Raw genomic sequence first — 27,199 nt, 5'->3', positions numbered from 1 at the left:
TAAGTTTTATGAGGAGTAATGACACCTATATTTGAATAAGACCTTAAATTAACAACGCCCTGTTTTGTTTTGTTTTGTTTTTTTGTCTATATGCCCCAATTATCCTAAAAGTTGTATTTTGTCTTTTGTTTTGGAGTATCATTTAGCAAATGTGTCTCTTTTATGGGAGGTTATATTCCTTTTATATGCTTAAATCAGGCATTAAAAAGCCTAGACAAGTCTGCTGAGTCTCTTTAAACACCAGTAAAGAAGTATAGTGGGTTTCTTTAAAGAGCTTGTCTGTGGTGGATCTCCTAAATTCAAAGGCAGCTTGGTCTACAGAGTGAGTGAGTTCCTGAACAGCCAGGACTACACACTGTCTCAACAAAACCAAACCATAACAGAACAAACAAAAGAGCTTGTCTATGTAGTGTCTCCAGCTTAGCTCTGCTTAAAGATGCCCACAGTAGTCCAGGAGCCAGTGTCTTAGAAGTCCTGTGTGGCAGTGGTTTGCATATCTCTTTAATTCCTGTCATTCTTTCTCTTACACTGAAGTCTTGAAATGCAGACTTGAATTGTTTTTATGATGCTGTCTAACTTTTCATATTTTGTTAATTATTCTCCATTTTAGCATAATAATCATTTCTGGGGTTTTACCTTTTTAATTTATACTTTTAATTGTCACTACTTTTAATTTCCCACTACTAAAAGTTTGATCTAAGTAAAGGCACCTGTTCCTTTTAAATCTTTCCTCAATAACTCATCTTTGAAATTGTATGCCTCTTTTGTTATTTGTATTATTTTTTGTTTTTTAAATCTGCAGTGCCAGAGTTCAAACCCAGGGCTTGTACATCCAAAGCAAACCATTTTCTGTTTAGCTTTTATCTTCTGTTCTTTTTACATAATTTTTATGCTGTAGTTTAAAATTTTTCATTCATTTTGTGTATATGGATTGTTTTTTTGCCTGCATGTATATCTGTGTACCATATACATGTCTGGTGCCCATGGAAGGCAGAAAAGGGCACTGATTCCCATAGAACTGGCATTTCAGGTGGTTGTGAGGTACCTACCATGTAGGTGCTGGGGATCAAACCCAGGTTCATTGGGGGAGCCACCAGTGTCCTTAATCACTAAGCCACCTCTCCAGCCCTTGTTTAAACATCTTAAACATCACACCCTACATTCTCTTTATGGTCTCTTTTAGTTGAAGCTTTAATTTTTTTGCTTACCGTTTATACTAGCTGTCACATGTGGTCACTTCTAAAATCTTCATTGACCTTAGGTTGTGTGAAGTTCTTTCTTGGATTTGATGTGTTGTGTTGTATTGTTTTGTTTGATTTTGAGGTAGTTTCATTATGTAGCTCTAGCTGACATAGAATATACAGAAATTCACCTGCTGCTGGTGGTTTTAAAGGGTGTGTGTATGTGTGTGTGTGTGTGTGTGTGTGTGTGTGAGAGAGAGAGAGAGAGAGAGAGAGAGAGAGAGAGAGAGAGAGAGAGAGATGACACAGTCTTGGTCTATAGTCAGGCTAGGCTTGAACTTGCAGTCTATTTCCTCAGCCTCTGAGTGCTGGGATTACTGTCATATGCCACTGTGCCTGTTGTGTTACTTGATCTTTATTAGCTGGCATTCTCTGAACCTAAGATGGGCATTTGGGAAGGTCTAGAATTACTTCACCCTTTTGAGCTCTCAGCTTGAGAAGTTCAGTGCTTCTTTCCCAATCTAGGTGCTGACCTCCACCTACTCAGCTGCCTCTCAAGTCCCACTTGAGCTTGCCTCAGCAGGGAGTCATTTCTTCCTGGTTGTTGTGAACTGAATGTTCTCAGAGCTTTGCTTTGCCTCTTCTGTAGTGGTTTTTCAAGCTTTAGTTGTTCTGCAGCAGAGGAGTGTTCAGAATCAATCTTAAGCAGAAATTAGAATCACTATTTGAAGAAATCTCCAAGAGTTGGAAATGGCCTCCATGGATACTGTATATCCTCACTTGCAGCTTCCAGTAACCTGAACACTCTGGGATGGTCCCTCTTTGTGGAAGGTGTTGATCTAGCAGGACAGAGGATGAAAGTTTACAATGCTGTTGCTGGTTTGTAAGCCAGAAGGAAGCAGTACACATAGGACGAGGTTGAGGAGGGCTAAGATCTTCTGTCTCTCTGGGCACCCCACCCTACTAGCCACCTCAGTGTCTCCCCCTGTGTTCTGTGTGGTCCTTATGTATGTGATACAGTAGCAATGGTTCTTGTCTGTTAAAAATACTTGAGCTTTTTTTTGTTGCTGCAATAAGCCTTAAAGCATTCCTCTTAAGTATCCTTACCAGGTTTTTCTTCATGAAGTTTATAGACTTCAAAATTTAAAACAGCATAGTTTGTTTAAAAAAAAAATTATTTCCAGGATCAGGATTTTAGTAATGTTTCCAGTTTTGCTTTGTTGGAGAACATACAATCACTCCTTGTATGCACGTTTGTTTATACCAACTTTATATGATATAGTAAAGAAAGAAAATATTGAATAGAAATTTCTTATATCATTGATGCTGTAAAACAATATTTTCTGTCAAACAAATATTAAAGTGTAGTTTATGTTGGCAAGTAATGTGATTGCTCTGTATGAATTTAAAGTATTACATTAAAGCCCAGGAACTTTCTAAAAGCCAGAGTCTGTGATAAGTTCTGAGCCATTTAGGGATTGGGTGTTGAATGTGCAAGTTTGGGAAACCATTGGGAATTAAAGATTCCAACTGAGCATCTCAAGTTTCTGAAACAATACATTTTCTCAGACTTCATGGAATTGTTCTGTGTCACATACAATTGCTTGGCTCAGCAAGCCCAGTAATGAGGTATTTCTGTTGTATATTTGTTTTGCAGGGATCTTAGCAACATCAATTGTGAGGAGCTTGGTCCTTTGCCTCCTGGATGGGAGATCCGCAATACCGCAACAGGAAGAGTTTATTTCGTTGACCATAACAACAGAACAACACAATTTACAGATCCCCGGCTCTCTGCTAACTTGCATTTAGTTTTAAAGTAAGTTTCGAAGCAGCACATATAAAAATATTGTTCTAAACAAGAGGATATATATGTGCTTTTTATAATAAATGTGAAAGAATATGTGCTCTCTTAAATTTACAGTATTGATGTATATTTATGAGTTCTCAAGGGACAGTCCAGGCTGGCCTTGAATTACTGGTGTAGCCTGGCAGACCTTCCTGCCTCTGCTTCCTCAGTGTCGGGATTGTAGACACAACCACCATGCCTAGCTATAATTTACTTTTACTGACCAGAGTATATGAAAGAAAATGAGATGTTTTACTCTGAAGTAGTACGTATCTTACTTTCACTCTGCTCAAACAGGAAGTAGTACTAAAAATGTCAGGATAGGTATACATGAGAAGTGCTCAGGCAAGAAGGCTGTTTACAGAGGCTATAGCTTGACCAGAAGTTGGAACCGAGCAGGCTAATTCTTTCATTTCTAACTATTTCATAACTTATTCTCGTGTGTGTTATCACTGAGTTGCCTAGGCTGGTCCTGAACTCACTCTGTGGCTTTAGCAGTCCTTGAACTTGGGATCCTGTGCCTTAGGTAGCCTACATACACCACCAGGCCTAACTTGAATCATTGTTACCTTATTTGATAGCACTAATAGACAAGGTCTTAGAGGAGCCCACTGTGGTCTTAAACTTACTATGTAGCAGAGGATGACCTGGCTTCTAATATGGGGTACCATGCCTGGCTTATAATGTGGTTTTTAATTCCTTTGTATAATTTTTTTAAACCCCATATAGTCAGGGAGAGAAGAAGGGTGGGTGTCTCTGTGGCAAAAAAAAAAAAAAAAAGTTCTTGGAGTAAATGCTTTGACTGTTATCCGAATAGTAAAGTCTTGAAGTTAGTTTAACTATTATTTTTAGTTTTGGGGAGCTATTATGTATGGATTATGTATAAATTTAACAAGCATTTGTAGATAGATTACTTTGAATCTAAGTTTTTTTTTTTCCTGTTTCAACATTTTAGGAAGCGATGGGGGAATGTAGAGTGCTATACAAACCATGTGGAGGGCAATTAAGACAGGAAAATAGAGTAGGCAAGTTAAACTCTAGAGTGCAGTCTTTAAACTAAAAGAGTTGGAAAGGGAGAAGTTGTCTGTTAGAAGTCTGCAGTAGGCTTGTGTGTAGTGTACACATTGAGGGCAGCCTGCAGTTGTATTGTGGGTACCTGAACCTCCCTCAGTGCTCTCCTTCAGAGTTTCTCCTGAGATTCTGTAGTTATTCCCTGTAAAGGGATGTTTTTGATGTTATGCAGTTAAATTGTTCTGTGTTTAAAGCCTCACCATATAAACTATAAATGTCAGGATACAATATTATTAAACTATTGCAAAATATTGTCATTAGGACTCAGTAAATCACCTAGCCAAGGACACATATCCTTCGCCCAAACCCCCTGTTTGAAAAAGAAATAGCTTTTTGGGGAAAGAAATAGGGGATGGAGAAATAGCTCAGTGGTTTAGAGCACTAACTGCTCTTCCAGAGATTCTGAGTTAAATTCCCAGCAACCACTGTAATGGGATCTGATGCTTTCTTCTGGTGTTCCTGAAGACAGCTACTTATATACATAAAATAAATACATCTTAAAAGAAAAAAGAAAAAAAAATCCCGCTTGAAAAGCATACTTTATACATTCAGTCCTCTGTTTTTTTATCAGTGAGGAAAATGAAGCCTCAGGTAGTTTTACAGCTTTTCCAGAGGTGTATAAAAGGTGCTGCAGCTGGGCTTTGAACTCAGCCTGACTATGGAGGGTCTTTTTCCACCTTCCTCTTCCTGTTTTCACTGTTTAACACTATGCCTATTGTTTTTAATGCTATGACAGAAATTCTACCTTGTAATTAAAGGAAACTTTTCAAAGTAACCATGAACAAAGATTACAACTTGAATCTTTTCTGTTTGTCAGGCTTACTTATTTTAAGAAAATTATTTACTTGATAAGGACTCTGGACATTGTCAGAGGCCTTACAGGCAGCAGATTGGCATCCCCACTGTGTCCTGACTAGTGCTGACATCATTGCTTATATAACCGCCCCTTACATGCCCTAGCATAGCTGAGGAGACAGGCTGCTTCAAGGTCTCCACTGAGCTGCCAGTTTAAGCTTCTGTTTGGTTCTTCAGAAAAACAGACTCTAGATGACAGGGTGCTTGGCACCTGCCGAGCTTTAGGTGATGGATGATGTGGAGGAAATGGTATCTGATCAGTTCTTAGCATCTGCACAAGGCTTTATGAATAGAGCCTCAGTAACCAGTGTGTCAGGCTGATGATCTGCCTCATAAGGCTTAGACATTGATAGGTTTCTTTTAGAGACTGATGCCGATTTAAATGTAGAATTGCAATCTCTTATGTTGTAAAGTAGTTTGATAACATTTCTGTTTATTTCCAGTCGTCAGAACCAGTTGAAAGATCAACAGCAACAGCAAGTGGTGTCATTGTGTCCCGATGACACTGAGTGTCTGACAGTGCCAAGGTACAAGCGAGACTTGGTTCAAAAACTAAAAATCTTGCGGCAAGAACTTTCCCAACAGCAGCCTCAAGCTGGCCACTGCCGCATTGAGGTGTCTAGGGAAGAAATTTTTGAGGTAAATATATAAACCTTAATTTCAATTAGAATAAAATTAAATTTAGTAATTTGTTCTTTTTTTTTTTTTTTTTTTTTGTTTTGAGACAGTCTCACTGTGTAGCTCTGGCTAGCCTGGAACTGTCTATATTGACCAGACTGTTCTCAAACATCTTCCTCTCACTCCCTCCTTAAAGACTGAAATTAAAGGCATATATTGTCACTCTTTTTTATTATTTTATTTATTTATTTATGTGTGTGTGTGTATACACATATATACATATATATACACATATATGCGCACGCACACACATACACACACACATATATATTTAAATGTATGAGTGCTCTGTATATACAGAAGAGGGCATCAGATCCCATTACAGAAGGTTGTGAGCCACCATGTTGTTGCTGGAAATCGAACTCAGGACCTCTGGAAGATCAGGCAGTGCTTTTAACTGCTGAGCTGTCTGTCTCTCAAGCCCGTTCTACTCTAAGAATATCTAAGAATACACTTTTGGAACTCATCTGATTAGAGTAAAAGTATTCTCATTAATTTTCTCTTTCTCTCTCTCTCTCTCTCTCTCTCTCTCTCTCTCTCTCTCTCTCTCTCTCTCCCCTCCCCCCCCCCCCCCCCGTGTGTGTGTGGGTACGTGTGTTTCAGTCTCAGGTTTCCCTGTGTAGCCCTAGCTGTCCTGAAATTCACTCTGTAGACCAGGCTGATCTGAAACTCACAGAGATCTGCCTCCTGATGATCTGTCATTTACATTTCAAAATGATAAAAAAGCTTCTTCCCAACTGAAAACACTAAATAATAGTAGGTGATGCTTGTGCACTGGAAAGGTCCAGAGGTCCCTAGCTGTCCTGAAATTCACTCTGTAGACCAGGCTGATCTGAAACTCACAGAGATCTGCCTCCTGATGATCTGTCATTTACATTTCAAAATGATAAAAAAGCTTCTTCCCAACTGAAAACACTAAATAATAGTAGGTGATGCTTGTGCACTGGAAAGGTCCAGAGGTCCCAAGTTCCTGGTCTTGGGAGGCAAGTGCACTCGGGCCAGGATTATGGTCATGGTCACGGCTGCAGTCTTGGAGCTCGTGCAGGAAAGTAAGGCTTGAGCCAGTAGTCGATCCTGTCACCATTCCGGGCTTTGTGGTCAAGAACATAAAGATTGGGAGCTGGAGAAACAGCTCAACTGTTACAAATACGTGTTCTTCCAGAGGACTTGAGTTCAGTTACAGCATTTATGTCAGATGGCTCACACCCACCTGTATCTCAAGATCCAAAGGGTACAATGGCCTCAGTGGACACCAACACATGCACCTGAGTAAAGATAAAAATAAATCTTTAATAAGGGATTAGGCGGGGGTGGGGGAGATGAGGGAAGCTGGAGAGGCAGTTAAGAGCACTGACTGCTCTTCCAGAGGTCCTGAGTTCAATTCCCAGCACCCACATGGTGGCTCACAACCATCTGTAATGGGATCCTATTCCCTCTTCTGGTGTGTCTGAAGACAGCTACAGTGTACTCATATGCATAAAATAAATATTTCTTTAAAACAAAAAAAAAAATCAGTTCTGTAGCCGGAGATTCTTCCTCCCTGACCATCACCCTCTAAAAATAAATTCTTGGGGGTGTTCTGTATGATTAAGGTTTTAAAGATTAATAAGGCAGTTTTAGAAATAATTTTACACTGGCTAGTGGACAGATTCAAGGCATTTGTTGGCCATTGGAAACTACAGTGGTCACACTGATTTTAGTGCTAGATACACCAGTAAGATAGCCACCAGCATTTAAGCACTCATCATCTTAGATAAACTCCACTGTCTTGGTACACAGAACCTACCAAGGGAGAGAGATAATCAAATCCCATACTGTCCCAAGCAAGTTAACAGACCATGGGCTCAGAGTCACTGGTATTATCTAAGCACCTGAGTCCAAGAAGTTGTTATTGATGACCAGTATTGACCGTGGCCATCCTGGTCTGACTTTGATGACATCTCCAAGATCTACAGCTACCCCAGACCTCGAGAAACAAACTTGCTCACCAAGTCTTCCTATCAGAAACTATCTGATTATCTTATAATATTCATACTAGGGTCTTTGTACAGAAGAGCCAGGATTCAGCTGTTGGCTACCTTAAAGGGATTTTTATACAAGAAAAAGAAAATGAAGTAAACCCATTTTAAAAAGATAAAGGCATGTGACACCACATCTAACTATAGAATGGCAGCACTCAGAAACAGGTGGGTCGCTGCAAGATCAAGGGCAGCTTAGTCTACATAGCAAAGTCCAGGCCACCCAGAGGCCAATATTGTCTACATCGGGAATTCCAGGCCAGTCTGGGTTTTGTGAGAGTCTCTTGACCCTGTCCCCAATATAAATATGTGGTTAATATATGATTTTACTTATGTTCTTTTAGAACCATGCTTATTTTACTTTTAGTTTCTACTGGTACCTCTGACTTAGATTAGTTTTGTGAATTAGAAGAGTTGAAAAATCTTAAATTTGAGGCTAAAGTACCTTGATGATAGCATATTGAAATTATTTTTCAGGAATCATATCGACAGGTCATGAAAATGAGACCAAAAGATCTGTGGAAGCGGTTAATGATAAAATTTCGTGGAGAAGAAGGCCTTGACTATGGAGGGGTTGCCAGGTAAATACATGGATATCTATTTATTATTCATTCATTTAATCAATCATTTGTTACTTATTTATTTCTAGTTAATCTGTGTGAATATTTTGCCTGTGTGTCTGAATGTGTATCATGTGCATGTAGTGCCCAAGGAGGCCAGAAAAAGAAAATTGGATTCTTTGGAACTTGAGTAACAGACTGTTGTGAACCGCTCTGTGGAAGCTGGGAGCACAGCCCAGGTCCTCTGCAAGGGCAGACAGTGCTCTTAACTACCAAGTAATCTGTTTAGCCCTCATATGCATCTTTGTACTAGACCAAATTAAGATATGCCTATAACTTGTAACTGTTAAGAATGTTGAAGTATAAAACTCCCCACTGTTTGCAATACAGTTACAATCCCAGTGGATTTATTCACGAGATGAAAATAGCAGAAGTGTAGTTAATACTCAGAATCATGGAAGCCTTGCAGGACTGACTGGCCTGCATTTTTCCATCTTCAACATATCTTATTTTCTCTGCCTCACACTGTCAGGTTTAAATTGAATGCTGCTTTCCTCGCTAAACAAGGATGTATTCTGTTTGCTTACTCATACGCATGTTTCACAATGGTCCTTAAGACTATTTTAATAGAGAAGGTATTGTGTGCAGTTTCTGCTCTGTTCTTCATCATACATTGAATCCAAATTATTTTTGGTGGCGTGTATGCTGTTAGAATTTTTTCAGTTGTGATATTTACTTTACATAAATGTAGGAGAACCACAGCCCTGGACAGAACTATTGTAAGAGCTGTTACATAGTTCTGGGTCTCCTGTTCTAAACCCAACCTAAGTAAACTGTGTTTTTACCAAGTCTTGTAATTGTTAATGACACTTGGGTTTACCAGGCTTTACCTAAAAGTGTGCGTTTTCTACACTTCCTTTAGTCTGTAGTTCTTTCATAACTATTCTTTGTGTTTTTATAGAATTTCAATGTTTGTGTCTGTTTAAGTTATTTCTTTATTAAAACTTATAATTTAAAATATAATTACATTCCTTTTCTCCTCCTTTCTTCTCTCTAGCCCTTTTCATGTCCCCTCAAATTAATACCCTCTTTTTATTATTGTAATACATATTTATAAAAATGTATAACTATATAAGTCCAACACAGTGACACTGTTTAGTGTGGCTTGGGTGTATATGATTTCAGGCCTGACGAGTTTGTATCAGATAACCAGTTAGGCTCATCCCTAGAGAAGCCAGTTCTCCATCTCGGCCTTCATTAGTCACCTTTAGTACTTTGTGTGGGGTTAGACTTCCCTGAGATTTCCTCCTATGTCTTTTGATACTGTCATTCAGGTTTTATTTAGGCAGCCCTGTTGTAGTATCGTGGGTGTAGCTCCCCTGTCTTCTGGTCCTCTTCCTCTTGCAGTCTTCCTGACACCTCTTCTGAAATCTGCCTTGGACCTTAGGCGTAGAAGTTGTATTGTAAATGTATCTGTCCGTTGGGGTTGGGTTCCCTATGATCCTTTTATCTCTGCATTATGACCACTTGTGGTTTTCTGTAAGTCTCCATTTCTGTAAAGAAAAGTTTCTTTGAAGAAGGATGAGAGAGTTACACATATCTCTGGATAAAAAGGTAGATTTTAGAATAAAATTAGGAATTATGCGGATCTAGCAGAATGGTGGTAATAGGCACTCTTCTAAGATTTGTGACTTCTTTAGCCTCTGGTAGTTGGCTAGGCGTTTAGTACCACGCATGATTTTCCTCCTGTTGAGTGGTCCTGGTGTTTAATTAAGCAGCTGTTAGTTATCACTAAGACAGGCATGCCACTAGTGCATCTTATGCATATCTGGCTCTGCTGGTCATTGTTATAGTTCATGGTGTCACAGCTGGATTGTGACCATTGATTGCTTCCCTTCCTTGACCTTGCATAGTACTTTATGGGAACATGAAAGCAAGACTGTAAGACAACCACTTTTGGGTTAGATCTTCTGAATCCTTTGTCTTAGGAGTACAGTGTCTTCAGCTGTAGCTATAGGGGGCTTACCTTCAACCTCTTGAGAGGCAACCAAAGGCAACAACAATAGCTTCTATTATTTTGGAATTCACTTAGAGTACACTGACCAACAACTACAAGAGACGTTTGAGTGCCTGGTATTAGAGTTTTGATAAGGTACTCGAATGGCTTTTCTGAGAAACATTGTCAGCCCAAGGACATAACTTTATCTGCCTACTCCTGTGCTTATATTATTACATTTAATTTTAGGTAAATATAAAATATGATTTCTTGAAGTTGTATCAAGAATCTTTGGTGTTATTTATTCCACCTTCCTTTCCAATTACATCCCACTGAATTTTCCTTTTCATGTCACCTGTATCTTGCCTCACTCTCAAACCCTCCCCCACCCCTCGTGGCCCTTTTTCCTTTCCCAGTTTCTGCAATTACTCCAGGTTAAATATTTATATCTGAAGATTTGCAGCTAGGAATGACAGAACATGCAGTGCTTGTCTTTCTGGGTTTGGGTCACCTCATTCTATACAATCTTTTCTAGTTCCTATGGTTTTATTTACTCAGAAATAGAATTTGAATGTCAGGAAAACATTTATCTCCTAGTGACAGCTATTATACACAGCAGGTGAGTTGTCTCTTTGAAATTACCTCATCACTATAGGTGTAGGCAGGACAAATGGCATGTGAAAATGAATGAGTGAACTGTGCTGTCTGACCTTTAGTTTGTAGTAGATCTAAAATGGTCAGTTTAAATAGGTATAATATAAACACTTGGGGAAAAGAGCATACAGCACACCACACAGTACACAGCACAAAACAGTACACAACACAGCACATAGTACACATCCCACAGCACAGTTCACAGCACACAGCACAGCACATTCACCAGGTCTGTGCTGTGTAGTAGAGCTATGTGTGGAGACGCATATTCTAGTTTTGCTCTTCAGTCCATTTTCACTACCACATAATAGTAATTTGATCCACCTTTGTCATATCATTGAATTGCGAGACATTTTCTTTAAATTTGTTGTTAACAGTATTAAGTCCTAGAATAATTCTTTCATTGTCACCAAAATGACAAGTCATCTTTTATTGAAAAATACGAAGAACTTGATAAGTTGGCAGTAGTGCTGTTTATATTGAGGTTTTAAAAGCATCGATGTAGACCGGGTATGGTGGGAGGCAGAAGCAGGTGGGTCTCTTAAGTTTGAGGCCAGCCTGGTCTACAGAGTGAGTTCCAGAACAGCCAGTATTGTACAGAGAAACCCTGTCTCAAACAAACCAAACTAATCAAACAAACAAAAGCATTGACAAGAAAGGTTAGAAAAAGGGGTTAGGTTTAGAACAGGCTTTAGTGGCATCCTGACACTGCTTGAGAAGCCAAAGTAGGAGAACCACAAAGTCAAGACTTGCCTAGACTACAGAGTAAATCAAGACCAGCTTAGGCAAACAAGACTTATCCTAAAGAAACAGAAGGGGACTGGGGTATAGCTCAGTGGTAGAGCACATGCCTAGCATGTTCAGAGAGCTCTGTGTTCTATCTCCAGTATGACAGTGAGGAAGAGAAGTTGTGTGGGGCATGCCCAAAGAATGCCAGTGTCTACTTGCACCCATAGCTTTGGGATCTGGGTGTGCATCAGACATTATACAGGAAACGAGATGATGATTGACTTCTTACTGAAACAGTACCACAGAGTACCCACTGCCCAAAAAAGAAAAAATAAACTCATGTTGTGTTATGTGTCTTTGAGACAAGATCTCTCTCTATATCCTGACCTTCTTAGAATTTGATAGGTAGACCAGGCTGGCCTTGAACTCACAGGGATCTGCCTTCCTTTTTTATTTATTTTTTAATTTACATTTCTTTCTTTTTTATTACCATTTTTATTGATTAATCTCTGTATTTATATTTCAAATGTTATCCCTTTTCCCCAGGATCTGCCTTCCTAGTGTTTTATGTAACATTATGACTCTAGTATGAATCTGTCCTGATAGACAGTAGATGATTTATTATGGGTTATAAATCTTATATAACATTTAAAGTGATCAGACTAGAGGGCTACAGCATCTCATGAGCACCTGAACTTCTAAGCAGCAGTATCTTTATACTCACTGATGCAAAAGTATAATAAAGTTGTCCAAATTATGAAGAATAACTATGTAATAAGAAGTATTTGCTCTTTAAACACTCATTTTCTGTTGTGACTTCTATAGAACCACAGTAGTGTATTTTCTTCTAACTGAAAAGAACTGTGGAGACTGGACATAATGCAGCTCGCCTTCCCAGCACTTGAGGGACAGAAGCAGGTGGATCTCTGAGTTTGAGTCCAGCCTAGGTAAAGACCAGCAGGTTAAAGTGTTGGCCATGCAGTCAGAGTTAAGTCCTCAAACCACGTAACTGAAAGGAGAAAATCAACTCCATGAAGTTGTCCTCCCACTTCCATATGTGTTCCATGATGCAGCAGATTGAGACACATCGTGCCTACCCATAATAATAATAATAATAATAATAATAATAATAATAATAATAATAATAATAATAATAATAATAATAATAAAATTTAAAAACTAAAAAAGTCATTTATTAGTGTGACTAATGGCATACCTTAATTAACAAATTACTTTATCTTGTTTTCTAGGGAATGGTTGTATCTCCTGTCACATGAGATGTTGAATCCTTACTATGGTCTCTTCCAATATTCTAGAGATGATATCTACACGTTACAGATCAATCCTGATTCTGCAGTTAATCCGGTACGAGCTATGGTCACAGTAGTGTGAATGTGCTGTCATCTGCATTGTCAGTGTGATTCTCACAAGGGAGTCACTTGGCTTATCCTGGCCATACCCTCTGAGTCAGCAATTCCTCTTGAAAGTTGTCCCAGCAGTAAATAACTATAGCGGTGTGCAGCATTGGGACACCAGGCTATCTGCTGTTGATTATCCCCACTGTACACAGCACAGTTGTCCATGCAGAGGATTGATTAAATTATGACATAAAATGGTGTAAATAGTTGTTCTTGATCTGGATCTAGTAGTGTGTGCTTGGAAGCTGAGACTAGACTGGACTGCACAGTGAGACCTGTTTCAAAGTAAAAAAGAAAAGAAACCAACACAGATTATGAAATTAGACATGGAGTCTCTGGGTGTGCAGGCTTACACCTGATCCCAGGGCTTTCTAGGCTAAGGCAGCAGATCACAGAAGTTCTAGGCCAACCTGGCTCTTAACAAGTTATAGGGCAGCTTGGATTGTGGTATAAGACCCTGTTTTTGAAAACAAAAAAGATGTAGTATCATATTTGTATTATATAAGTTACTATCTTTGTGACTGTGGTATAGCTTGTTGCCTTAAACCTCAATTATTTTACTGTTAAAAATTAATAGGAAGAATTTGCACCTTAGAAAGGGGTTTTGAACCACTCTGGAAATCAGTCTGGTGGTTCCTCAGAAAATTAGGCATAGTCCTACCTGAAGACACAGTTATTCCACTTCTGGGCATATACCCCAAAGATGCTCCAACATACAATAAGGACACTTGTACCACAATGTTCATAGCAGCTTTATTTATAATAGCCAGAAGCTAGAAAGAACCCAGATGTCCTTCGGTAGATGAATGGATACAAAAATTGTGGTATATTTACACAATGGATTACTACTCAGCTACTACAATGACTTTATGAAATTCCTAGGATAGAGAATATCATCCTGAGCGAGGTAACTCAGTCACAAAAGAACAGACATAATATGAAGTCACTGATAATTGGATACTAGCCCCAGAAAGCTCTGAATACCCAAGAAACAACAGATCATATGAAGCTCAAAAAAAGAAAGACCAAAAAGTGGAAGCCTCAGTCCTTCTTAGAGAAAAAAAAAAGAAAAAGAAAAGCAACAAGTGTATAGCACCCACTCAGAGTGGGGTACACCTAGACCTTAAATCATTAATAACTCAAGAGCTAAGGAGATAGCCTTGTGGAAATTTTTGATATTTAAAAATCATTATGTTCAATCTATGCACACCAAGAAAACTTTGACTATTTCCATGTTAACGTTTTGTTTTACACGTACTTTATGCTTATGGTAACTAGTAAGATTTCAATGCATACTATCAAACCTTTAAAAGAATCAAGTACTGACAAAATTTATTTATATAGCTTTATGCCAAAATGCTTTTAAAAATCTGTACAGGTACCTCTCTTTTTTTTAAAAAAATAAAGTTGTAAGGGGGGGGGGGAGGGGAGAAAGGCATTGTGAGAATTACGAGACCCTGCATATAAAACATATAATTCTATAATACATTATTAAATACTTAAAAGTTAAGGTTGGGGCTGTTGCTAAGTGGTTGTGTTATTGACTAGTATCTGTGAGACCCTAGGTTTGATCCCTAGCACTAGCTTTCTGTCCAAATAGTAGTAGTTACTACTATTTTGTTACTTTCTAATTATCGCTGTTCTGTTTTCATATAAGGCCATACTATGAGATGAAGATGATGTGTGATCCAGATGTGTGTTTATTATATGTTAAGTGATGTTAAATGAAAAGTTATATAATAATGTGATACAGGTGTGGTAGATATTTATAAGAGAAAACATTAAGATCTACACCATAGATAATCATTTTGTCTGGGTGTTTGATGATGGGTAATATTTAATGTCCTCTTTACTTGTATTAGTTTTATCTAAATATTTTAAAGTAAGCATGTATTTCTTAAAATAGATATTTTAAAGATAAAACAAGTTTTGAAATTAAAGATTACTTATTAAATGGAAAAGCAAAAGAATTAAAACTACAGATATCTAACCAACCAAGCGATATGGTAAAAGAAGATTTGTATCTACCTGTGGTGACCAAGGTGCACTACAAAGTTATTTGTTAAGGTAGCTGCTGCTGGAGCAGCTCATTACTGTCCATCTGCCTGTCATCTGACCTTTGCTGGGTGCTTCCAGGAGTAGACCCAGTCCCTGGGCTTCATCACCTTGCTGTTCTCCTCACGAGTATTCTCTCTAGATACTGTCTTAATTCCTTGTGTGTTCAAATGTGGACTAGTCCCACAGGGACTAATTAATTTTTGTATAAACAGTAGTCAGTGGACTAATCCAAGTGTGATACCAAATCCATGTCTTAAATTCATGGTGTTCTGAACTTCAGTCTCTGGCTGGTCAAGGAAGCAATTAAATGATTAACAGCTTTATTTGATAATGCATTCAGAAAACCAGATGTGCAAGTAGCTTTGCAAAGGTTTGTCAAGGATCATTTCCTAAAGGGCCTTTGCCCTGAGAGAGATGTGGGCATGATGGCTCATCCCTGTAATCCCAGCAGTGGGGAAAGTGACTGGGCTGCAAGTAAAGCCTGTCTCAGAAACAAACAAAACCAGAAGGGAGGGAGGGAGATGAAGAAAAAAAATGGTGCTTAAATATTTTCTTTTTATTAAAACAATTTATTGAAGAGTTTCTAACATGAGTTTTTATGTCTTTTTTTTTTTTTTTTTAATTTCAGGAACATTTATCGTATTTCCACTTTGTTGGGAGAATAATGGGAATGGCCGTATTCCATGGACATTACATTGATGGTGGCTTCACATTACCTTTTTATAAACAGTTGCTTGGGAAGTCAATTACTTTGGATGACATGGAACTAGTTGATCCAGATCTTCATAATAGTTTGGTGTGGATACTGTACGTATTGTGTCTTATATCTGTTTATCGTCGTTATAGTTAGCATCTGAGCTTTTAAAAAGACACAAGCTAGGAGCTGGAGAGATGGCTCAGTAGCTAACAGTCCTTATTGCCCTGTAGAAGACCCAGTTCTGTTCCCAGGACTCTTCATCAGGCAAATCATGGAGTTCCAGGGGATCTCATTTTTCCTTTAGCCTTCACAGTCACCGGCACACACAACACACACTCTACATAGTCACACAGGCACACGCACACACACACACACACACACACACACACACACGCTTTTTTTTTTTTTTTAAATATCAAAACAAAGACTGCTGAGGTGGCTCAGCAGTTAAGAGTATGTACTGACTTGAGTTTGATTCTCAGCACCCGTGTCAGATAGCTCACAACTTCCTGAGCTCTAGTTCCAGGGCATCTAACCTGGTCTTTTTGGACACTTGTACCCATACATAGACACTTATGTACAATTAATAATGAAAGTAAATCTTTAAAATACAAGCTATATCTGATAGTCCATCCCTATAAAACCTGCTCTTGGGAGGTCTAGGAGAATCATGGCGTCAAAGACAGCCTCCACAGCACACTGAAAAATGAAACCTGGAGAGATGGCTCAGTGGCTAGAGCATGACTGCTCTTCCAGAGGACCTGGGTTCAATTCTCAGCATTCGTGTAGTGGCTCACAGTTGTCTGTAACTTTACTTTCAGGGCATCTGTTTTCTTTTTCTGATCTCAGGCAGTAGACACACACATGGTGCTAACACATACATGTAGACAAAACCCCCATACATGCAAAGATAAAATAATACTTTCTTAAAAAGCAAATAATAAAACAAGATACATTTAAAAACTAATGCGCTTATTTTTTTAATTTGAAATATGCACAGAAAATGTTAAGTGTGGCTTATGATAAAACCATGCCAGATTCCCTCTACCCCACATCCAGTCTACTGTTCTCTGCACATTTAAAATTCCTGAAAAGGAGACGAGTGTGCTAAGGATTTTACTACTGAGATATATCTCCAGCCCATGATATTACTTTAAAAGGTTTTAAAAATATTTAATGTGTGTGAGTGTTATGTCTGCATACATATATGTGTGCCATGTGTGTGCAGTATCTGAGGGTGCCAAAATAGGGCGTTACATCCCCTCAAACTTCAGTTACGTGTGTGTGTGTGTGTGTGCGCGTGCGAGTGTGCGTGCACACACACACGTATATATTACTAGTATGTATCTGTGTAGGATGGATTACTTTCGATTAGATAGGATTCCTCATCCCTGGAGAAAACCAGTTCTCCTCTCAGCAGTCATGGACTGTAGCTCTCTGTCTAGATGGAGAGCCTTGAGATAGTCCCCATCCTTGTTGAAATCACAACTGGTGTTGTCATTATACAGGTCTTGTTTATGAAACTATATTGTGGAATTGTTCTGTCATGAGACACTGTATCATGACAGGTCTTCTGGTCTCTGGCTCTTGGGATCTTTCTGATCTCTTCTGACATCTTCCTGGGCCTTGTGTGTAGGGGTTACACTGTAGGTTATCAAGTTGGGTTGGGCAACCCATGGTCTGCATTATGACTAGTGTAGATCTCTATAATAATTTCCATTTGCTGCAAAAAGAAGCTTCTTTGGTGAAACACTTACCAGGCTTGTCTGGTACACAGGCTTTGAGACCTGATCTAGGCCTTTCTGGGAGTCTCATGTTATTACTTTGAATAGGAAAGTTAATGTAGTAGAGACTCATCATCCTTATCTGAAGTCCTTGGGACTAGAAGTATTTCTAATTTTGATCCCCTTACTGGTTTTAGAATGTTTGCTTATCCTTGATATTTGGAGGGTGGGACCCAAGTTTAAACACAATTTATTTCATACACAATTTACATACATACCCTGATGGTAATTCCTAACGTGTTTTATTTTGAATTTCAGATTTCCAGGCTAAGAGTGCTTAACCTGTGCACTGTTTTAAACTAAAGCATTATATGTAATAGTATCCTAAGACTAAGGTGGATTCTGTCTCAGCCAGCATGGGACAGAACAGTAAATTGTAAATGCTAGTTCATGGTAGAACAGTAAATTGTAAATGCTAGTACACGGCAGTGGAGTTGCTGCAGGTAGGTTTCAGGACTGAGCTCAGGCTGTAGTCATGCAGTGAGCACTTTCCACACTGAGTGTGAAATAAACTCAGGTGCTCTGGAAGAGCAACCAGTGCTCTTCCCACATCTGGCCTGTCCTATTATTTCATTTTAATGAAGGCAGTGCTTATTGGATCCATACTTTTCAAGGTAAAAACTGCTAGCTGATTCTGCCTGGGAAGGTGCTGAGTTTCCTGGAAGTCACCGATCACTTTCTCACTGAAGGCATTCAAATGCTAGTTCTCTTGGGGGTGCTCATGATCAGAAGAACCTTTCATCTGGATACCAAAAAGAGTCTCTCTTTGACAAAATGCATTCTTGTTGCTCAGGAATTAAAATGCTGTCTGTATCTATAAGGAGAAATCTCTTTGATTTTCTGTGCAGGAAAAGATGGCAGGATAGCATGAGCACAGGTGGAGGAGTTTGGTCCTGTAACTGCTCCACTGCAGCACTGTCCTGGCCGAACGCCTCCCCTGTGCACACACTGCAGGAGATGTGAAGTAGGCTCCCCTGTTCATGTGTCTTTTTTGTTTCTTACCTAGTGAAAACGATATCACAGGTGTTCTGGACCACACCTTCTGTGTTGAACATAATGCATATGGTGAAATTATTCAGCATGAACTCAAACCAAATGGCAAAAGTATCCCAGTTACTGAAGAAAATAAAAAGGAATATGTCAGGTAAATGCTTAAAAATAAAAATAAAAAGCTCCAGGATATCATGAAAACATTTAAGTGTTTAGGAAGTGTTACTTACTGCTGGGACAAACCTCTGTGGGATTTTTTTTCATAACTCCCGGGATTGGAAGTTGGACAGAGAAGAACAGGCATGGTGTACTGAGTCCATTTGCCCCATTTGAAACCTTTTTTAGTCATTAGACTGTTGTTTTACCTTTTTTAGTGTCCTTTTTCTTTCAGGCCAGAAATTGAACCCAGGGCCTTGTGCCTATGAGCAGGACTTTCCAGCTTACCTGTATCTCAGCTCTCTTAGACTATATTTCTGATGATAGACACTTTAAAATGTAAAGTAGCCAAAGTCGATATTTATAGCAATTTCCAAATCTGAATTCATGCGGTCACATGACGCCCCTGACCAATTTTTGCAGACTTTACGTAAACTGGAGATTTCTCCGAGGCATTGAAGCTCAGTTCCTGGCACTGCAGAAGGGATTTAATGAAGTCATTCCACAGCATCTGCTGAAGACATTTGATGAGAAGGAGCTGGAGGTCAGTGTGTTACTATTCTGATCTGTGGTAGAACAAGTCTGGCAGCTCTTCTGTCTGTAGAGGGAAGTGGTGCTTTCTAATGCTTTCAGATTTTCATGACTCAGTCCTCTGAGAATTCTTACAGGAAATATTTTGGGCTTTGGAGTTTCTGTGGGTAAGCAATCTCTTATTTATGAGTATATGAGTGCATGCGTGTCTGTGTATGTGTACAGGGGGTCATGCACATTGCCACAGGTGCCCTCAGAGACCAGAGAGGTCAGATCCCTTGGAGCTGTAGTTACAGGTGAGTGTTAGCTGCCTGCCATGTATACTAGGAATCAAACTTGACTTTTCTGAAAGTACAGCAAGCCGAGCCACCTCCCCAGCCCCATATGGATACTCTTAATCTATATATCCTTTTCTTTCTTTTTGACTAGTCTGGGACTGTTAGATGAGGATGACCTTTAACTTCTGGTTTTCTGCTCCCCTCTGAGTACTAGGATTAAGCCCAGGGATTTATGCACTCCACCATCTAAGCTACCTCTCAAGTCACACAGACATTCTTCCCAATTAAATTTCTTCCCATGGTGCACATGTAGAGGTCAGAGGGGACAGCTTTATGATGTCAACTCTCTTTACGGATGTGGGTTCTGAAAGTTGAATTCAGGTTGCCATACTTGCTTGGCAAGTATTTTTACCCACTGAGCCATCCTACAGTATGGGCCCATTTCTTGACTTAACCGGCTTATTTAAATATATTACTTTGTCTCTAACATACCAAATTTATTTGAATAAAATGCTTAGCTCAACTAGTTGCTCATCTTTGCTAAAATGCATTTAGAAGAAATGAAACGAGATAAATTGTGTGTTTAATCATTCCTGGGCTTTTGCAAACACCCATATAAGAACAGTAATCAGCTCTGTATTGAACAGTTAACACTCCCTTCTGTATGAACCTGACCCTTAGAGTGCACAGTAAACACATCCAACTTAAAACTGAACTACTAGGAAAGGAGTTGTGAGGTTTGTTAGGTGTGGTGGAGCATGACTGCAATACAGCACTTGGGCTGAGACACAAAGATTGAAAATTTAAGGCCAGCCTGAGCTACATAGCAAGTCCTTGTCTCAAGAAAGGTAAGTACATAAAAAAAGTTTTATTCTACCAATGTATCCAGTGGTTAGGAAATAACAAGTATTTGAAGAATATAGATCATTTCTAAATTATTTTCTTTATTAGTATTACTGGCTTTTTCTTGCTTGTCTTTTTTTTAATCTGTTTTTATTATTTTAAATTATGTATAATTGCCTGTGTCTGCATGTGGATATGTGTGCAGGTGAGTACAGGTACCCAGGGAGGCCAGAGATTTTAGATCCCTGGACCTGGAGTTACATGGTAAACTCAGTTCCCTTGGAAGAGCAGCAAGTGCTCTTAACCACTGAGCCACCCATCTCTCCAGGCTTGCTGGTCTCTTTAATAGATGCTTACAGTCTCAGGGCTATCCCCCATTCCTTATGTGACTGAATAATGAAATGGCCAAAGGCAAGTCAGGAGGAGGAACACAGTGTTAAGTGGCTAGAGTGGAGTGGATCTGAGATGTGACCTTCTCTGCTTGTGTTGTGAATCAAGAGTTTCTGACAGATGGGATTTAGAAGGCACCTTTGGTGATCTGAATTCATTAATTCCGAGACACACTGTCTTAGTTAGGGTTCTCATTGCCATAAAAGACATCATGGCCAAGGCAACTCTTATAAAGGACATTTAATTGGGGATGGCTTACATGTCCATTATCATCAAGGTGGGAAACATGGTCCAGGCAGGCATGGTGCTGGAGTTGCTGAGAGTTCTACATCTTCACCCAAAGGAAGCCAGGAGCAGACTGATCCTTCCACTCTAGGTGGAAGCCCAGCCCCACAATAACACGCTTTCTTCAACACGGCCACTTCTAACAGTACCACTCCCTATGTGTCAAACATATTCAAACCACCTTTTTGGGAGGTAAATTTTATTTGGTTGGGGAAAGATTTACAGTGTAGTTTTATCACTATTGAAATAATTAAATCTTTAGAAAACAGGTAATTTTAATGTTATTCTTCATTTTCAAATTAAGTATGTGAAATCTAGAGTTACACACTGTCATAATTCACTGATAAACACTTGATTTGGGGGTCTGTCAAGATGATTTAACAGGTGAGGGCACATGTCAACAAATCTGATGACCTGAGTTCAATTCTCAGGCCCTAGATGGTAGGAGAAAAATGACTCCTGAGTGTTGTCCTCTGAATTCTGCCTGTATACTGTGGCATGTGTTCATGTGTACATACATACATGCACACAATTAAATGAATAAAGCAAACATGTTATATATATATATATACACTATATATACATACATATATAGGTTAGTATTGGACTCTGTAGAGATGTATTACTAGTATCAGAGTGACTTTGGTATAGTCCTTATGCATTGATTTTATCAGGATGTCAACTGGAATACTATACAGCAGAATTCATGCATTTTTTTTTTTTTATTTTATTTTTCAAGACAAAGGTTTCTTTATGTAGCATTGGCTGTTCTGGAACTTACTTTGTGTAGACCAGGTTAGCCTTCAACTCAACAGATCTGCCTCTGCCTCCTGAATGCTAGCCTTAAAAGTGTGTGCCACCATGCCTGGCCTTTGAGTATTTACATTTTAATGTAATTTCAAAGTTGATAAGTGAATTATATTACATACCCCACGTTTCTTGCTGTACACTCTGGGTCATTTTCACGGGTAAAATTAGGTAGTGGTGACTGTGGTATTAAAACCAAGAACACTGCAGGCTGATGATGAAATTGAATTGCCTCGGACTGCAAAGCTCACAGTGATAGAACTAATTTAAATCAACGCAGGCCCTACAAAGGCACAGATAAACCTGTAGTATTATTTCTTCTCATCCTCTTTTTGAGACAGAGTCGTAGCTCAGACTAGCCTCAAACTCAAGTTGATCCTCCTGCCTCAGCCTCTGAAGTGCTGGGATTATAGGCATGGGGTGTTAACACCCAGCTTGTGTTTACTGAGTCTTGATTTCTGTCTAATGTTTTAAAATTTTAGAATGCTGTCTTGAAAGTAGAATTTTTAGAAATCTTTGATCCTGTCAGGGTCTATTACAGTGCTTGTCAGACACTGTGCCCAGGATCTACAGTGAGTAGATGCTTTTGGAGGGTTAAAGATACAGACCTTTGCCTTTAATGCCGGTACTTGGGAGACAGAGGAAGGCAGGTCTCTGAGTTTGAGGCCAGCCTGGTAAAGATTCAGACCTGACTGCCAGCAGACACAGACTCTCTGCAGCATAGGTCTGTTGGGTCTTTTTTTGCAAAGCTTTCCAGATAATTCAGCTGTGTACCACTTGTGGGAATGCTCACTGCAAAGCTAAGAAGACTTGGGAGGCCCAGCTTTGATGTCCACTGGCTGACCACTCTGCAAATTTTTCAACAGCTCATTATTTGTGGACTTGGCAAAATTGATGTGAGCGACTGGAAGGTCAACACCCGGTTAAAACACTGTACCCCAGACAGCAACGTCGTCAAGTGGTTCTGGAAAGCTGTGGAGTTTTTCGATGAAGAGAGACGTGCACGGTTACTCCAGTTTGTGACAGGGTCCTCTCGAGTGCCTCTGCAGGGCTTCAAAGCACTACAAGGTGAGGTGTCATGGGATAGGCACACAGGTACCTGGCATACACTCATGGAGGGGTAGGGTAGGATGGGATGGGATGGAGTGGATTACAGTGTTTGGGGTATAGTGCTATTTTATAAGCCCTGTGCTTATAAAGATCTTCTTTGACCAGCTTACATGTGACTCCTTTCACAGCTCCTGGAGAGGCTTTTCTAACAGGCTTTTCGCTGACTGCAGTGGGTGTAGGTAGGAGCTATGAGCTGGTACTCTGTTTTGCACTTTCTGCTCACCTTGCTTTTGATTTTGTAGGGAAGGTCATCCACCTCCATGTTCATATCTCATGAACCTTTACCCACCTTCTTTTAACAGAGGGAGGCAGTGTGAATTTTGAAAGCCAACCATTTGGTCAGAGCACTTTTTTTATCACATGACTTCAGACCATTGACTTACAACCATCTTCAATTCTTTATAGTTGTTTTTCTATGGAATAAGCTGTTTGAGTTTTGGCTGAGTTGGTAACATTGCTGTGATGCATCATTCGGTGGCCATTGCCTCCTTCACCTTTAGCTCTTTGTGTTCAAAGCTGCTGGTGAGGAGGGAGAATCCGCAAAGTGAGACTAGTACAGAATTCATCTGCAGTTGCCCACAGCGCTCAGAAAGCCTGGGTAAAGCTACCTAAAGTTGTGTCCCCTTCCGTATTTGGGGAGTGTGGTGGTGTCTTCTCTTCTGGGCTTGTTTGGGGCATGTGTGCTAACTGAAAGTATATCCTGTAGACTGTTAATCTTTGCTAAGCTCAGTTTAAGTCATAAGCCTAAATTTGCATTAGGTTGTCATCTTCTTAAATATCATTCAAATGTGCATTTTAAGCATAATAACGTGCTTGTAATCATAGTCCTCTGGAAACTGAGGCAGGAGGATCTTCAGTTGATCTATCTTGAACTACACAGCAAGATCCTATTTTAAAATTTAAAACGAAAAAGAAAAAAGGTGAGGCAGGCAGTGGTGGCACAGGCTTTTTAATCTTGGCACTTGGAAGGCAGAAGCCAGTCTGGTCTATGGAGAGAGTCCCAAGACAGCCAAGGCTACAGAGAGAAACGAGGGGAAAAGCAAATCAAATGAGTTCCCAGTTAAGCCTTTCTCAGACAGTGATGCTGACGTTACACACCTTACTCCACACATCACTTACAATATCAAAATCAGGCCACTTTTCTTAGAAGCCCTCAAGTCAGTGTGTGTGGATACAAGGTGTTCCTCAGTTCCTGTGGATTATGTTCCAACTTATTCTGAGGCTTTGGAAATGGATGTGTACCTGCTGTGATCTGACCCACATTCCTTCACTGGCAGGTGCTGCAGGCCCACGGCTCTTTACCATACACCAGATTGATGCCTGCACGAACAACTTGCCAAAAGCCCACACTTGGTGAGTTATTTTTGTAGCTTTTCCTCTGTCATTGTAAGTAGGTTTTAGTTTAAAAGAAATGAGTGCTTCCTTTAAGTGACTTACAAACTAAAGTTATTCAAAAATCAGTAGGCAATCTCAAGGTGGTGATCTCTGCTGTAGAGGATCACCAGTGTCTAACTTTCTGTGTGAGACAGACCGTGTAATGCTCGCTTGCTGCACGTGTTGTGAGCAAATGATCAAGTCTGATTTGTTGTTCACAGCTTCAATCGAATAGACATTCCCCCCTATGAAAGCTATGAGAAGCTCTATGAGAAGCTGCTGACAGCTATTGAGGAGACCTGTGGCTTTGCTGTGGAATGATGGGCGGGCGCCAAGGACTCACAGACAGCGCTTATTTATCCTCTGGCCGGCAGCCTCCTTCAGCGCTTCAGAGAACGCTGGATATGGATACAGGACAGCCTCCTCCCCTGCTCCTTAGATTATAGGACACTGAGGGGAAGGGACAATGTTGAAATTCCTTTTCAAGGAAAAATAAAGGTCTTTATGCTTTGCCATGAGGACACACTCAGCTGCTATTTAAAAATTAATACCTTGAACCTAAAGAATGCTGACCCCTGCATCTCCAGAGTTAGGCAGTATTCTATACTTAAAAGACTACTACTATTTTTATACAAGGTTATCTATCCAAATCGCTTCTCAGACTCGTGTCTCTCTCGCACAGCAAGACAACTCCAGCAGTCGGTACAAGTCACATTTCATTTTGATTGAACACATGATTTTTGAACAGCTCCTATACTTGCTCTTTGTAAGAAAGTAAAGTTATTTTGGATTGTTCCACCTTTGTAAACAATCGGCTGAAGGGATCATTACCTTTATGAAATTAAGCCATTTACATGTTTAGTTGTGTTTTTCTATAGCAGAGTGTTATATTTTGCATTATGTGGGTCACTGTAGCTTAAGTGGGGTTTTATATTTCTCAAGTGTGACTTTCGTGGAAATTCCTAACGCAACCATTTAAACTGAGTTTATTTGCTACCCTCCCTGTTTTTAAGAAGACTTAAAAAGAAAAAAAAAGAAAAAAACAGAACCTCATGTTCTTGAATCAAGAAGATCAGGTATTTTGGATTTACTTTCATCTTAAATTGAAATACTGCATTTTTATAGCTTCTCAGTATGTGATGGGGTGGGATTTTCATTATTTGCTGGGTCAGCTTGTCTTTTATATGCTATTTCTATAAACCAAAGTCTCTAATAAGTACATCTAACTTATATTTTAATTAAGTTTCTAAAAGGAAAATTTGTGCTCTAAAGATCATTTAGCAAGCTTAAAAGAGCCCTGCTTTTACCTCATTGGATGAACTGGAGATGGTAGTGGGCATGGTAGACCAGGAATGTCATACATGAGTGAAGTCAGTGTGGTCCCCCATTCCTAGGAAGCTAGGGTGGGGTGTGGGGGGGCAGTTCAAGTTTGAGGCCAGCCTGAGTTACATAGCAGATCTTGCCTCAAGTAAGAGTGACTCTTAAGTCAGTCATACAATTTACTCTGAAGCTGAAGAATCCATTAGAAGTAAGGGAGTGGAGGCCAGGCTGCCACACTGCTGACTTCAAGTGTTGAGGTTAAGCTTTCAAGGTGTGTAGCTCACCTGTGATCTAGAAGGTAACAAAAATTCTGGGGTGAAAGGTTGCAACCATTAAAAAAATCACATTGGATTTTAAAATTCAACCATCAGAACAATGCACTATTATTTTTAAACACTGATGTGAAATAAGAATAGCAAATTTTGCTGAGCTTGGCACAAGGTCTCGAGGAACACTTGACAAAAAGTATAACTGAGCCTGGGGCTGACACTGTGGAGGCAGAGGCTGAAGGATCAGCATGTTAAGGCCAGCCTCACCTACACAGTGGGTTTGAGGCTGCTTGAGACCATGTCTCAGAGGGGCGAGGACCATAACTGACAGGGATGCAGCAATAGTGAGATGCTGCTTTCAGTGGTTTTCCATGCAGTGTAACGCAGGCAAATCCCACCGCCTTTTGAGTGCCTTTTAACTTTATTACAGTGACTTGACAGAGCTTTAAAGGAAATTGCCCTATGTAAGTCTACAATAGCACATGACATCCTAAAACATGACTTGGATTCCAATTTCAAAATTACATTACCTGATTACTTCCAAATAGGTGCTAAGCAAACAAAAATCTCCAGTGTCACAGAACCTTGACTTGCCTTGTGTTTAATGTGAATATTTACCTGTCCCCACATATCCTTCCTCCAGTCACTCTGTTCCATCAGAAAAGCTAAATTCTGACCAATGGTTACTTTGTGCTCATGTGCAGTAAGAGGCCACTATTTCCTGGCACACAGTTTTAAAGTAGTGCTATGTATCCTGTGCATTTAGTTTGCAGTTGGTTGCTCTGTATTTACAGTGTTCCCCACCCCACCCCCACATTTACAGGCCAGAGCACAGGTGTCTCTTCTCCAAAATCCACTGTAATTTGCTTTCTTTGACAACACTAAATCTGCTCTGAACTTGCAATGCATTGGACAGACGGCACTGATGGGTGTTAGACACTTCCAGTGCCTGCAGGGTCAGCAGCACAGCGCCTTGCCCTTCAGCTGCAGCTTACTGTCAGGGCCACGTGTGGTGGTTAATATTCTCACACTAGGATGATGATTGTACCAAATGCTGAGTTGCTTATTCTAGATGTAATTAGTTCACTTTATGTAATATTCTTCCTTTCTCTAAACTGACTTTAAAAGCAAAGTTTTATCATTTCCATTGTATTTATTACAGAATGTTTTAGCCTTGATATTCTTTGTAATTTCACTCATTTGTTACATGAGCTTTATCAATAACATCTGTATAAATGGTTTTTAAAAATTAACTATGTATGTATGTATGTGCCCATGCCGAAGTTGAGCAATAAAATGAA

At 39.6% G+C, this 27,199-nt stretch overlaps 1 protein-coding gene across 4 annotated transcripts in view; it reads left to right on the top strand.

Moving 5' to 3' along the window:
* Positions 1–27,199, top strand: part of SMURF2 (SMAD specific E3 ubiquitin protein ligase 2) — a 98,655-nt gene that overhangs the window by 69,027 nt on the left and 2,429 nt on the right. For 3 of the 4 annotated variants that reach the window (XM_080923524.1, XM_080923526.1, XM_080923527.1), the window contains 10 exons: positions 2,839–2,997; positions 5,397–5,592; positions 8,127–8,230; positions 12,839–12,953; positions 15,693–15,871; positions 18,552–18,689; positions 19,115–19,235; positions 22,692–22,893; positions 24,213–24,288; positions 24,531–27,182. In XM_080923524.1, the coding sequence (XP_080779650.1) occupies positions 2,839–2,997; positions 5,397–5,592; positions 8,127–8,230; positions 12,839–12,953; positions 15,693–15,871; positions 18,552–18,689; positions 19,115–19,235; positions 22,692–22,893; positions 24,213–24,288; positions 24,531–24,630 (1,390 nt within the window). In that variant the 3' untranslated portion in view covers positions 24,631–27,182. Of the gene's footprint in view, positions 1–2,838; positions 2,998–5,396; positions 5,593–8,126; positions 8,231–12,838; positions 12,954–15,692; positions 15,872–18,551; positions 18,690–19,114; positions 19,236–22,691; positions 22,894–24,212; positions 24,289–24,530; positions 27,183–27,199 lie in introns of those variants that run through there. The other variant, XM_080923525.1, reaches the window with a different exon arrangement.

The sequence above is a fragment of the Micromys minutus genome (assembly GCF_963924665.1).
Source record: "Micromys minutus genome assembly, chromosome: 10".
In the NCBI taxonomy this organism is placed as follows: domain Eukaryota; kingdom Metazoa; phylum Chordata; class Mammalia; order Rodentia; family Muridae; genus Micromys; species Micromys minutus.
The sequence above is the reverse complement of the archived record's forward strand: the minus strand, read 5'-3'. Positions and strand labels throughout refer to the sequence as shown.